Source organism: Pseudophryne corroboree, chromosome 1 (assembly GCF_028390025.1).
Source record: "Pseudophryne corroboree isolate aPseCor3 chromosome 1, aPseCor3.hap2, whole genome shotgun sequence".
NCBI lineage: Eukaryota > Metazoa > Chordata > Amphibia > Anura > Myobatrachidae > Pseudophryne > Pseudophryne corroboree.
In genome coordinates this window covers 472529135-472543181 of record NC_086444.1, presented here as the reverse complement: position 1 = coordinate 472543181, position 14047 = coordinate 472529135, and the positions used below count along the sequence as shown (strand labels likewise).

General features: G+C 44.7%; 1 protein-coding gene across 7 annotated transcripts in view; it reads right to left on the bottom strand.

Annotated features, from left to right (window-relative positions):
* Positions 1–14047, bottom strand: part of CDC14B (cell division cycle 14B) — a 358395-nt gene that overhangs the window by 101722 nt on the left and 242626 nt on the right. For all 7 annotated transcript variants that reach the window (XM_063913731.1, XM_063913732.1, XM_063913730.1 and 4 more), the window contains exons 7-10: positions 2856–2918; positions 2644–2731; positions 2177–2407; positions 347–485 (exon numbers count right to left, since the gene is read on the bottom strand). In XM_063913731.1, the coding sequence (XP_063769801.1) occupies positions 347–485; positions 2177–2407; positions 2644–2731; positions 2856–2918 (521 nt within the window). The remainder of the gene's footprint in view (positions 1–346; positions 486–2176; positions 2408–2643; positions 2732–2855; positions 2919–14047) is intronic.

Sequence of the window (14047 nt, the reverse complement as noted above, 5' to 3'; positions counted from 1 at the left end):
CTCTTTCTAAGGTACGTATAAGACACTTTTTAGAAAGATCACTCCAAAAATATAGTAAGACAATGAAAATAAAATAAAAAAAGCTTATGGCTGGTAAAAAACAGCAGCTCATTGACCATGGTCCGGCTCCTGCAGCACCAAACAAAAAACTGAATTGCCGGGGCCAGGAGGCAGGGATATAGAGACAGGCCCATTGCATTCTGGGAGACCGACAGCTTTGATCGTTTGGTGCCAATCCGCTGTCACTACCTCATATCCCAATGTTATCCTGTGTATAAACTGTGGACCCCGCAGGAGAAATAAGGCTTTTTGAAAAAAACTTGTGTGTTTCAATAACAATACTTACTCAACCAGGAAATGCTGTTGAGGTCCAATCACTGAGCCAGGTCTGCATATTCGAATCCAAGCAATGGCTTCTGCTGCAGTCAGTCTGTAATGCTTCATAATGTAGCATGCTATTAGCGTACCTGTCCGACCTAGACCAGCTGAAAACGAGACAGATTTACTAAACCAGGCTAATAAAACAGTGGTAAGTGGAATAACCAGCACATACATGTAGATCAGGCATATCCAAACTGCGGCCCTCCAGCTGTTGTAAAACTACATATCCCAGCATGCCCTGACACAGTTTTGCTGTCAAAGAATGCTAAAGCTGTGTCAGGCAATGCTGGGATGTGTAGTTTCTCAACAGCTGGAGGGCCACAGTTTGGACATGCCTTATGTAGATACTTGAGCTTCAAATTAAAAAAAAAAAAGTAACTAATAGTAGAAGATTACATGATTGGCTGACCACCTATTAAGTAAGGTGTCTCAAAGAAGGTGAACTCACTCTTGCTTTCTTTTGTTTTAATCTCCCGTATGAATTAGGTCTGACAAGAAACTATAGCTTGGCATTTAGCAAATGGCACAGGTTCAAAACCGTACAAAGCACATGTAAACCTGAGGTATAATGTTCCACTAAAGCGTCATGTCTACAGATACTGTATCTTTGAGCTAAACGAATCAAAGCGTTTTGTATCTCAGACTTCTAGGGGATATTAGAGGTCTGTTTTTCCTGCTTTTTATAAGAAAGTTATACAACAATGAAGGAAAATCAATCGAACACAGATACATCGTAGACACGTCGGCAGGTGTGTTCCCTACGATATGTCTATCGCGCCTGCCCTGCAGCACAGCTGGACAATATGTCGGCACATTGTGCTTGCTGCAAAGGCCGCCAATGACGGACATCACAAATGGGCGGGCACATGCAAATTACACTATTTTTATGCAGCGAGCAGACAAATGATTTGCTCACAAAATATGAGCATATCTAATTGTGGATTATGCCTGTTTAGTATTGATATTTATGGTTTGGTATTTTTGGTCACTAACTGTTCAATCCTTTTCTTTTAAGCAGGCTGGGCAACACTGGATCATGTGATTACAGGTTGGACTGGAGTTTGGCACTTAAACTACTGTAGCTTTTAATTCTGAGGTTCTCTCCTCTGTAACCCCATCATGCCAGTACTTCTTTAAAGAGTCCGGTTAGGAGTAGCAGTAATCCAGTGAAACGGTTAGAACAAACAAACCAGTAAGGAAAAAACGGTCAAGAAACAAAACCTCAAAACTGAGTGCTGATTTAACGGTAAGTGTCCAAAAATCCTATTTTCTCTTGTGGCAAGGCTGGGTGACACTAATCCATGGGGCGTTCAAAATGAAATGCTGTATTGTGTACAATAACTGCAAATTATGGTATAGCAAATATTGTAACATGATACTGTAGAAAAGTAATTACTAATGAGCTATGTATTTTAGAGATGCACAGGAAGCTGGAATCTAGGAACACCAGATTACAGTCAGGACCTGCCACCAGTGCAGACACTCCAATGCTAAATCTCGGTTATGCATGGCAGAGCTAGAGCATTTAAATAAGGTAAGCTCTAAAGAAAACGACAAAATCAAATAATTTTAGAGTGCAACAAAATACAAATGCCACAGTTTAGCTACAGTATACTCTTGGAGGAGAAAATATAAATGTAAAAGCGCTGTCTAGTTAGCGCACTACATAAAGGAATCTGCCAATACTAAAATCGGAAAACAGAACAGTCTAGCAAGTAAAGGTGGCAAACAACGCAGAGTGCTAGAAAATGAATGACTGCTACTACAATACAGAACATGATGTATTAGCACAAACCTTTGCAGTGTACCGCTACAGCGCCTTCTGCATTTTCACAGATGTTCAGGAACTTCCTAACAATGGCATCACTTGGAGTACCTCCATCAACAAAGAATAGATCATGGTGATCAAAACCAGCATCTGTGAACTTCTTTGCATCGTACATCTTCTTGTTTAGGCGAATTATAGTAGAAACATCATGTTCTCGGAAGTAAGGGAAATAGGCTTCAGGAGCATGATGAGGGTAACCTGAGAGTGAAAGTAACTCCGTCACAAGGGCTCTGTGAATGGTTATCTATGGCCACTTATAAACACAACGGGCTGGATGTATTCCAATACATCTGGCCCTACATGTGGTATGTAGATGCTAATCATTTAGAACATTATCAATTTATTTAAAAACATCTAAATTCCGGAATTACAAGTTATGACAGGCCCTCTTGTTAAATACATGCCTACATTTGGTCAGCCATTTAACTACATACCATTTTCAATTTTACTCTTGTGATGAGGTCCACTGAAAGCTAGAAATTTATTTGCAATTATCCAGTTTAAATCACCATTCTCAGCTCTCTAAAGGGGACAAAAAGAATCACTTTAAAGGAAAAAGAAAAAAAACAAAAGGTGGAATTTCAAGGTTGTGTGTGATAAGATGGCTCACTAGTCTGTTCCATAGAATACTCATAACAAACCTCACCTCATAATGTTGGTACTCTTCCAGATGAAAGGTTCTAAAATCAAAGAATGCATACTGCAAAGCCTTCAGGAAAAACAGAAATAATGCAACAAAATGTCAACAGTCATTTGTACATCGTAAATCAACAGCAAACTTCCCAAGCACTTCACTACGAAAGAGCAACCTGGGTTACACAACAAAGTGCCAATCAGACTTACGATCGGTGTTCAGATACAGATCCTATGGATCAGTGGTGTGTGTGAGGTGCACGCAGGAATGCTAGCCGCTTTAAAATCAGTTAAGACTCATCTGTATTTGCCCATTACGGTAGGAATAACATGACAAGATATTAGCTGCATTTGACAACAATGCATCAGATTTTTCAGGTTTTTCCCCTTTATTGGGGTACACACTGATGCTTGTCCCTGTTCTTCATCATAGAGGAAATTCTGACATGTAATTTCAAAGCTCGCCCAAAGACTTATTCATGCATGATTCTCTATTAATCGCTCAAATAAAGGAGAAATAAAAAGACAGGATACCAATTCAAGACACTGCCAGATTTATGCACATCAATCATAAATCTAGATGTAGTTTCTGGTATATAAATGTTCCTACCCACATTAGATACCCTACCCAGGTAGCATCTATCCTTGTGTATCTATGCCTATTTCCCTATAGATTGTAAGCTTGCGAGCAGGGCCTTCCTACCTCTATGTCTGTCTGTTTTTACCCAGTTTTGTTCTATTACTGGTGTTCTAATTGTAAAGCGCAACGGAATATGCTGCGCTATATAAGAAACTGTTAATAAATAAATAAATAAATAAATTAACTGCTGCTGTGTCCTGCTGAAAGTCTGTCCACAATCACTGTTAAGAAACCAACTTGTTTTGACAATGAGGTCTTTGTTAAGGCTGTGGAGACTGCACAATAAAATCAGATTTTTAGTGCATGTCACCAATGGGTGGCCTGATTATATACCCACATAGGACTTCAAAAAGCGACCCGTCTATACCGCCATGGTACTAAATGGAACCCCAAGAGAAAATAAAAAAATATGTTAAAACAAAACCTTATGCCGTTTTGTTTTTTAAATATTGTGCTACCATGGAAACATGACACTAATATTTTGTACTGTATCACCTAGGTAGCACAATATAGCAAGCTAATAGAGAATGGAAAAGCATTGCTGTCAATAAAAGAATAACATTATGTTATGCTGCATTTTTTTGATACCATATTCAAAATGTAGAACAAGCTACATTCTAAACCAGTTAGTCACAGCCCATCTGGAACATAAAAAGGTTATATAAGTGCTGTAACCATAACAGTCACGCGTGACAAAATGACTATTGGTTAACATTTAATCTAGCTACATTTTAATTAGAGATACAGGGTGGAATTCAAATGTTTGAAAAGTCGGTTGGGAGTCTGTTTTTTCCCTGTCTATTAGATAGGAAAAAACAGAATCCCAACTGACTTTTCAAACATTTGAATCTCCCCCACAGAGTTCCACACACTAAAGTTGGGTACACACTGGAAAGATATATCTGCAGAAAAATTGATCTGTGCTGCGGGGCCGACGCGATACTTCTGTGAACGACGGAGTTTACAGACAGATCGGCCGTACACACTGGCCAGGGGAACCCGCGATATATCGGGCGTTCAAGAGAACGGCCGATATATCGGCCAGTGTTTACGGCCTTTAGCCTTGTACATAAAGTCATGTTACAGGTTGTGTTTGAAAAATGACAGGAGCTGGTTGGTTGGTGAATTTATATCCATCCACTTTGTCACTCTACAAGTCTAAGCACACAGACCCCAGGGTCTGGTACATAACTAATGTAAAGCAATTTCATTCTTTGTTTGGATGAAATAATTTAAGAAGTCAGGTACCTGTCAGCAATGTGGACATAATCAGGCAGGATGCATTCAATATCCCAGCACCGGGATCCCGACCACCGGGATACGGACACCTATTCCCCTACTTGGGGTGTCCACAACACCCCTGGAGGAAGAACATCGAGTGCCAGTATATTGATACCAACCCAATCAGGCGACACGTTGGTGACTTACAGTACAACATGGGTCTTCAACCTGTGGCCTTCCAGCTGCTGTGGAACTACACATCCCAGCATGACCTGCCTCAGTTTTAGCATGCCTTAATAGCAAAACTGCGGCAAAGCATGTTGGGATATGTAGTTCCACAGCAGCTGGAGGGCCGCAGATTGAAGACCCACGCAGTAGTGTTTCCCAAACTCTGTCATACTAGTCCAAGTTTTAAGATATCCATGCTTGAGCACAGGTGACTTAATTACCTCAGCCAAACTGATTTACATTTCTGAGGTCTTGCTTAGATATCCTTAAAACCTGAACTGAAATGGCGGAGTTTGCAAAACTCTGATTTACACAATAAACGTGATTTCAGTTGTGTAATCTTCACAGCACTGAGAAAAAACTGCAGCTTAAAATGAATTGGAGGCTTAACTGGAAACTTGCACAGGTTTTCAACAGCATACAGCTCCAATGTGGGGGGTGGGACCACCTACCGAGAATTACAGTACATTTGGATTTTTGTATGCTATAGTATTTTACAGCAGTGTTCTGTAAGCTTACCAACAGCAAAACCCAGAAAGGGATACTTTTAGATAGAGAGATATTCCCTAGCTGTAGTTTACAATGCTCGCCAATTCAAGAAATAGCACCAAAGAACCAGGCGGCACTGAGCAGTTTTTTCAATGAAAAACAAGTTTGTTCATATTAAATTTTTTTATATGTGGGCATATACGTCACCAACGTTTCAACGTGTAATGCTCCTATACCCTAAGGGTTTAGGAGAATAACACCTTGGGGGGAAAAAAAATAAAATAAGATTTTACTCACCGGTAAATCTATTTCTCGTAGTCCGTAGTGGATGCTGGGAACTCCGTAAGGACCATGGGGAATAGCGGCTCCGCAGGAGACTGGGCACAACTAAAGAAAGCTTTAGGACTACCTGGTGTGCACTGGCTCCTCCCACTATGACCCTCCTCCAGACCTCAGTTAGGATACTGTGCCCGGAAGAGCTGACACAATAAGGAAGGATTTTGAATCCCGTGTAAGACTCATACCAGCCACACCAATCACACCGTATAACTCGTGATATTATACCCAGTTAACAGTATGAAATATAACTGAGCCTCACTAACAGATGGCTCATAACAATAACCCTTTAGTTAGGCAATAACTATATACAAGTATTGCAGACAATCCGCACTTGGGATGGGCGTCCAGCATCCACTACGGACTACGAGAAATAGATTTACCGGTGAGTAAAATCTTATTTTCTCTGACGTCCTAGTGGATGCTGGGAACTCCGTAAGGACCATGGGGATTATACCAAAGCTCCCAAACGGGCGGGAGAGTGCGGATGACTGCAGCACCGAATGAGCAAACTCAAGGTCCTCCTCAGCCAGGGTATCAAACTTGTAGACTCTTGCAAAGATGTTTGAACCCGACCAAGTAACAGCTCGGCAAAGTTGTAAAGCCGAGACCCCTTGGGCAGCCGCCCAAAAAGAGCCCACTTTCCTCGTGGAATGGGCTTTTACAGATTTAGGATGCGGCAGCCCAGCCGCAGAATGTGCAAGTTGAATCGTGCTACAGATCCAGCGAGCAATAGTCTGCTTAGAAGCAGGAGCACCCAGCTTGTTGGGTGCATACAGGATAAATAGCGAGTCAGTTTTCCCGACTCCAGCCGTCCTGGAAACATAGATTTTCAGGGCCCTGACTATGTCCAGTAACTTGGAGTCCTCCAAGTCCCCCGTAGCCGCAGGCACCACAATAGGTTGGTTCACATGAAAAGCTGATACCACCTTAGGAAGGAATTGGGAACGAGTCCTCAATTCCGCCCTATCCATATGAAAATCAGATAAGGGCTTTTGCATGACAAAGCCGCCAATTCTGATACACGCCTGGCCGACGCCAAGGCCAACAGCATGACCACTTTCCACGTGAGGTATTTAACTCTACGGATTTAAGTGGCTCAACCCAATGCGACTTCAGGAATCCAACCTCACGTTGAGATCCCACGGTGCCACTAGAGGCACAAACGGGGGCTGAATATGCAGCACTCCCTTAACAAAAGTCTGAACTTCAGGCAGTGAAGCCAGTTCTTTTTGGAAGAAAATGTACAGAGCCGAAATCTGGACCTTAATGGAACCCAATTTTAGGCCCATAGTCACTCCTGACTGTAGGAAGTGCAGAAATCGACCCAGTTGAAATTCCTCCGTTGGGGCCTTCCTGGCCTCACACCAAGCAACATATTTTCGCCATATGCGGTGATAATATTTTGCGATCACATCTTTCCTAGCCTTAATCAGCGTAGGAATTACTTCCTCCGGAATGCCTTTTTCCTTTAGGATCCGGTGTTCAACCGCCATGCCGTCAAACACAGCCGTGGTAAGTCTTGAAACAGGCAGGGCCCCTGCTGCAGCAGGTCCTGTCTGAGCGGCAGAGGCCATGGGTCCTCTGAGATCATTTCTTGAAGTTCTGGGTACCAAGCTCTTCTTGGCCAATCCGGAACCACGAGTATAGTTCTTACTCCTCTCCTTATTATTCTCAGTACCTTGGGTATGAGAGGCAGAGGAGGGTACACATACACCGACTGGTACACCCACGGTGTTACCAGAGCGTCCACAGCTATCGCGTGAGGGTCCCTTGACCTGGCGCAATATCTTTTTAGCTTTTTGTTGAGGCGGGACGCCATCATGTCCACCAGTGGCCTTTCCCAATGGTGTACAATCATTTTTAAGACTTCTGGATGAAGTCCCCACTCTCCCGGGTGGAGGTCGTGCCTGCTGAGAAAGTCTGCTTCCCAGTTGTCCACTCCGGGAATGAACACTGCTGACAGTTCTAACACATGATTTTCCGCCCATCGGAAAAACCTTGTGGCTTCTGCCATCGCCATCCTGCTTCTTGTGCCTCCCTGCTGGTTTACAAGGGCGACCGCCGTGATGTTGTCCGACTGGATCAGCACCGGCTGGTGTTGAAGCAGGGGTCTAGCCTGACTTAGGGCATTGTGAATGGCCCTTAGTCCCAGAATATTTTTGTGTAGGGAAGTCTCCTGACTTGACCATAGTCCTTGGAAGTTTCTTCCCTGTGTGACAGCCCCCCAGCCTCGAAGGCTGGCATCCGTGGTCACCAGGACCCAGTCCTGTATGCCGAATCTGCGGCCCTCTAGAAGATGAGCACTCTGCAGCCACCACAACAGCGACACCCTGGCTCTTGGAGACAGAGTTATCAGCCGATGCATCTGAAGATGCGACCCGGACCACTTGTCCAACAGATCCCACTGGAAGATCCTTGCATGGAACCTGCCGAATGGAATTTCTTCGTAAGAAGCTACCATCTTTCCCAGGACTCGCGTGCATTGATGCACCGACACCTGTATTTGTATTAGGAGGTCTCTGACTAGAGATGACAACTCCATGGCCTTCTCCTCCGGGAGAAACCCTTTTTTCCTGTTCTGTGTCCAGAACCATACCCAGGAACAGTAGACGCGTCGTAGGAACCAGCTGCGACTTTGGACTATTCAGAATCCAGCCGTGCTGTTGTAGCACTTCCCGAGATAGTGCTACTCCGACGAACAACTGCTCCCTGGACCTCGCCTTTATAAGGAGATCGTCCAAGTACGGGATAATTATAACTCCCTTTTTTTTTTTGAAGGAGTATCATCATTTCGGCCATTACCTTGGTAATTACCCTCGGTGCTGGGGACAGACCAACGGCAACGTCTGGAATTGGTAATGACAGTCCTGTACCACAATTTTGAGGTACTCCTGGTGAGGAGGGTAAATGGGGACATGCAGGTAAGCATCCTTGATGTCCAGTGATACCATGTAATCCCCTTCGTCCAGGCTTGCAATAACCGCCCTGAGCGATTCCAATTTGAACTTGAACCTTCGTATATAAGTGTACAAGGATTTCAATTTTAGAATGGGTCTCACCGAACCGTCTGGTTTCGGTACCACAAACATTGTGGAATAGTAACCCCGGCCTTGTTGAAGGAGGGGTACCTTGATTATCACCTGCTGGAAGTACAGCTTGTGAATTGCCGCAAGTACTACCACCCCTCGAGGGCAGCAGGCAAGGCTGATTTGAGGTAACGGCGAGGGGGAGTCGCCTCGAACTCCAGCTTGTATCCCTGTGATACTACTTGCAGAATCCAGGGATCCACCTGTGAGCGAGCCCACTGGTCGCTGAAGTTCCCGAGACGCGCCCCCACCACACCTGGCTCCACCTGTGGAGCCCCAGCGTCATGCGGTGGACTCAGAGGAAGATTTTTGATCCTGGGAACTGGCTGTCTGGTGCAGCTTTTTCCCTCTTCCCTTGTCTCTGTGCAGAAGGGAAGCGCCTTTGACCCGCTTGCTTTTCTGAAGCCGAAAGGACTGTATCTTATAATACGGTACTTTCTTAGGCTGTGAGGAAACTTGAGGTAAAAAAATTTTTCCCAGCTGTTGCTGTGGATACGAGGTCCCAGAGACCATCCCCAAACAATTCCTCACCCTTATAAGGCAGAATCTTCATGTGCCTTCTAAAGTCAGCATCGCCTGTCCACTGCCGGGTCCCTAATACCCTCCTGGCAGAATGGACATTGCATTAATTCTGGATGCCAGCCGGCAAATATCCCTCTGTGCATCCCTCATATATAAGACGACGTCTTTAATATGCTCTATGGTTAGCAAAATAGTATCTCTGTCCTGACAGGGTAATAGACCACGCTGCAGCAGCACTATCCATGCTGAGGCAATTGCAGGTCTCAGTATATTACCTGAGTGTGTATATACAGACATCAGGATAGCCCCTGCTTTTTATCAGCAGGCTCCGTCAAAGTGGCCGTATCCTAAGACGGCAGTGCCACCTTTTTTGACAAACGTGTGAGCGCCTTATCCACCCTAGGGGATATCTCACAACGTGACCTATCCTCTGGCGGGAAAGGGTACGCCATCAGTAACTTTTTAGAAATTACCAGTTTCTTATCGGGGGAACCCACGCTTCTTCACACACTTCATTCACTCATCTGATGGGGGAACAAAACACTGGCTGCTTTTTCTCCCCAAACATAAAACCCCTTTTTTGTGGTACCTGGGTTAATGTCAGAAATGTGTAACACATTTATTTTTATTGCCGAGATCATGCAACGGATGTTCCTAGTGGATTGTGTATATGTCTCAACCTCGTCGACACTGGAGTCCGACTCCGTGTCTGCCATCTGAGGTAGCGGGCGTTTTTGAGCCCCTGATGGCCTTTGAGACGCCTGGGCAGGCACAGGCTGAGAAGCCGGCTGTCCCACTGCTGTTACATCATCCAGCCTTTTATGTAAGGAGTTGACACTGTCGGTTAATACCTTCCACCTATCCATCCACTCTGGTGTCTGCCCCACAGGGGGCGACATCACATTTATCGGCATCTGCTCCGCCTCCACATAAGCCTCCTCATCAACCATGTCGACACAGCCGTACCGACACACCGCACACACACAGGGAATGCTCTGACTGAGGACAGGACCCCACAAAGTCCTTTGGGGAGACAGAGAGAGAGTATGCCAGCACACACCAGAGCGCTATATAATGCAGGGATTCACACTACCCACAGTGATTTTTCCCTTATAGCTGCTATAATACACAGATTTGCGCCTAAATTTAGTGCCCCCCCCTCTCTTTTTAACCCTTTGAGCCTGAAAACTACAGGGGAGAGCCTGGGGAGCTGTCTTCCAGCTGCACTGTGAAGAGAAAATGGTGCCAGTGTGCTGAGCGAGATAGCCCCGCCCCTTTTTCGGCGGACTTTCTCCCGCTTTTTTATGGATCCTGGCAGGGGTGTTTTACACATATATAGCCTCTGGGACTATATATTGTGTTATTTTGCCAGACAAGGTGTTAATATTGCCGCTCAGGGCGCCCCCCCCCAGCGCCCTGCACCCATCAGTGACCGGAGTGTGAGGTGTGCATGAGGAGCAATGGCGCACAGCTGCAGTGCTGTGCGCTACCTTGTTGAAGACCGAAGTCTTCTGCCGCCGATTTTCCGGACCATCTTCTTGCTTCTGGCTCTGTAAGGGGGACGGCAGCGCGGCTCCGGACGATCGAGGTCGGGCCCTGTGTTCGATCCCTCTGGAGCTAATGGTGTCCAGTAGCCTAAGAAGCCCAAGCTAGCTACAAGCAGGTAGGTTCGCTTCTTCTCCCCTTAGTCCCTCGTAGCAGTGAGTCTGTTGCCAGCAGATCTCACTGAAAATAAAAAACCTAAAATAAACTTTTTTCTAGGAGCATCCAGCTCAGCCGGGCACACGGTCATAGTGGGAGGAGCCAGTGCACACCAGGTAGTCCTAAAGCTTTCTTTAGTTGTGCCCAGTCTCCTGCGGAGCCGCTATTCCCCATGGTCCTTACGGAGTTCCCAGCATCCACTAGGACGTCAGAGAAAAAAGAAAGCCCTGCGCGGCGTTGCAATGATTGGGGACGTATATGCCCACATACTAATTTTCGATGCGAATACATTTGTTTTCCATTGAAAAGAAAACGCTGAGTGCCGCCTGGTTCTTCTGTGCTTAGCAGTATTGTAAACTACATCTAGGGAACCACTATCTCCATGTGGTATGCAAGGAAGGCACCACGGTAGTTGAATTCAATAGGAGTGACTATTATATATATATTGTGTGTATCCTGACGACAGGGCTCCAGGCTCCGAAACGTGATTGACACAAAAATCACAAATCCAATTTGGTTACTGCAACGTTTCAGTGGTCTGCGCCACAGTCGTCAGGCTTTATTAAAGATCAGTTTACAACACATACCTTTATACCCCGCCGGGTATATAAGGCGGGTCTTTCACAGTGGGGTATAAAGGTATACAGATAGTCAAAATTGACACTTAGCCAAAATCGTACATAGTCAGAATCGCAAGCACAGTCATCTAGGCTTGTGATACTGACCAAGTCCCTATCCACCAGTGAGAATCGGGGTTAGCCCGAATCTCACCATGTGTACACACCTTAAGTCATATTGCAACGTGACTCTGCTGAGTAATTTGATATATAACTATATATCTGTGTGCGGCAGAGTCTCTGAATCTGTATATGAAGTGCTACAATGCACCTGCAGCTTTTTGCCAATAGAAGTTCTGTTCTGTATACATTCAATCGCACACAGATATAAAAGTGTCACATCTCATTAGTCAGCACAGTCCCCTTGTGCATCCTAGCCGCATTGCTTTACGACTAAGACTTTTTTGGGGAAAATAAAAGGTGCCTAGCATTAGCAGAATTGCAAGGACCTAGCAACTCACTCACGCCAGGCATCTTGCACTGCATGGTGTATTGAGGCTATATGTATGTAGACATTGCAGGGTGTTTAACACATCTGTAGCATATACACATTATACTTTTTATTACATCACCAGTATTTCATATTGACAATTTTATTGTTAAGGACGCCTCCACAAACATTAATCTGGCCCTGGTGATGCATACGGTCTGTGCTCCCATAAGGTTTCCTTTCTTTATCGATGGTTTCTATTTCAAATCACCTCTGCACTTTTACATTTTTGATCACTCTCTTCTTTGTGCGATTACAATAGAGCCTATGGAGCAGATTCATTTAGCCGTGGGGATTACGGCATGGTTCAAGCACTCCCTGGACATTCTTATGAGTTACTCCCTATGGTAATCCCCAGATGTTGCACTTGATGTGGATTTTTCCTTCCAGCCTCAGAATCTGTATGGGAAAATCCATGTAAAGTGAACCCTCTGGGGCTTACTGCAGTTAACTCAGATTCCAGGCACTTATACCTGAATCTATGGGATAACACACAATGGGGCAACTGTATTAACCTGGAGAAGGTATAAAGCAGTGATAAGTGCAAGGTGATAACGCACCAGCCAATCATTACAGATTTGAAATATGACATTTAGGAGCTGACTGGCTGGTGCATTATCACCTTGCACTTATCACTGCTTTATCACTTCTCCAGGCTTAGTACATCTGCCCCAGTGCTCTCTCTAGGTGCAGGGTGCTGATCGGTAAGGAGGGTATAATTACAATTTGAAGGGCAAAATTTTAGATGTGATTTATCGTTGCAGCAGCTGTAAATTTTGGCCTCCAAAATCATCAATAGGAACACCGTTGCAAATGCTATATTTACTCACAGTACACCTAGGGATATATTAAAGCGGCAACTTCTAAATATCGCGCTAGTAAAAGCATTACCCTTTTAAATTTTGTATATAAAAGACGTTAGGAAACGCTGTGGTTTTAGGAGATAAAAAATAAGATTTTACTCACCGGTAAATCTATTTCTCGTAGTCCGTAGTGGATGCTGGGGACTCCGTAAGGACCATGGGGAATAGACGGGCTCCGCAGGAGACAGGGCACTCTAAGAAAGAATTAGGACTACTGGTGTGCACTGGCTCCTCCCTCTATGCCCCTCCTCCAGACCTCAGTTAAGGAAACTGTGCCCGGAAGAGCCGACATTACAAGGAAAGGATTTTGGAATCCAGGGTAAGACTCATACCAGCCACACCAATCACACCGTATAACTTGTGATAACATACCCAGTCAACAGTATGAACAACAACAGAGCATCAGACAAACCTGATGCAACCATAACATAACCCTTATTTAAGCAATAACTATATACAAGTATTGCAGAAGAAGTCCGCACTTGGGACGGGCGCCCAGCATCCACTACGGACTACGAGAAATAGATTTACCGGTGAGTAAAATCTTATTTTCTCTAACGTCCTAGTGGATGCTGGGGACTCCGTAAGGACCATGGGGATTATACCAAAGCTCCCAAACGGGCGGGAGAGTGCGGAGTTTAGCAGATATAGGGTTGTCCTAATGTGCGCTTAATGTTAGCAGCCCGTCTCTATTGCAAATAGGGGAATCCCTCCAAAACCCCTGGTTCTAAATTTGTATGTGTGTTAAGCAAATAAAGAAATAGGCGCTAACTCTAAAAAATGAATATATGATGGGAACTTCCCTTAATTAATATTTATCAAGGCGATGTACAATTCCTCCGGAGTCCTGTCTCCACACTATCTTCTGCCGAATTTAACTCGAATAATCCCCCGGTTCATATAGAGAAGAGAAAAAAACCATATAGCATAGTACGTAGAGGTAATCAATATTGTATATGCTCTATGTGCGCCTCTCCCTAAATGACACTTGATATTGGTATGTGGGACA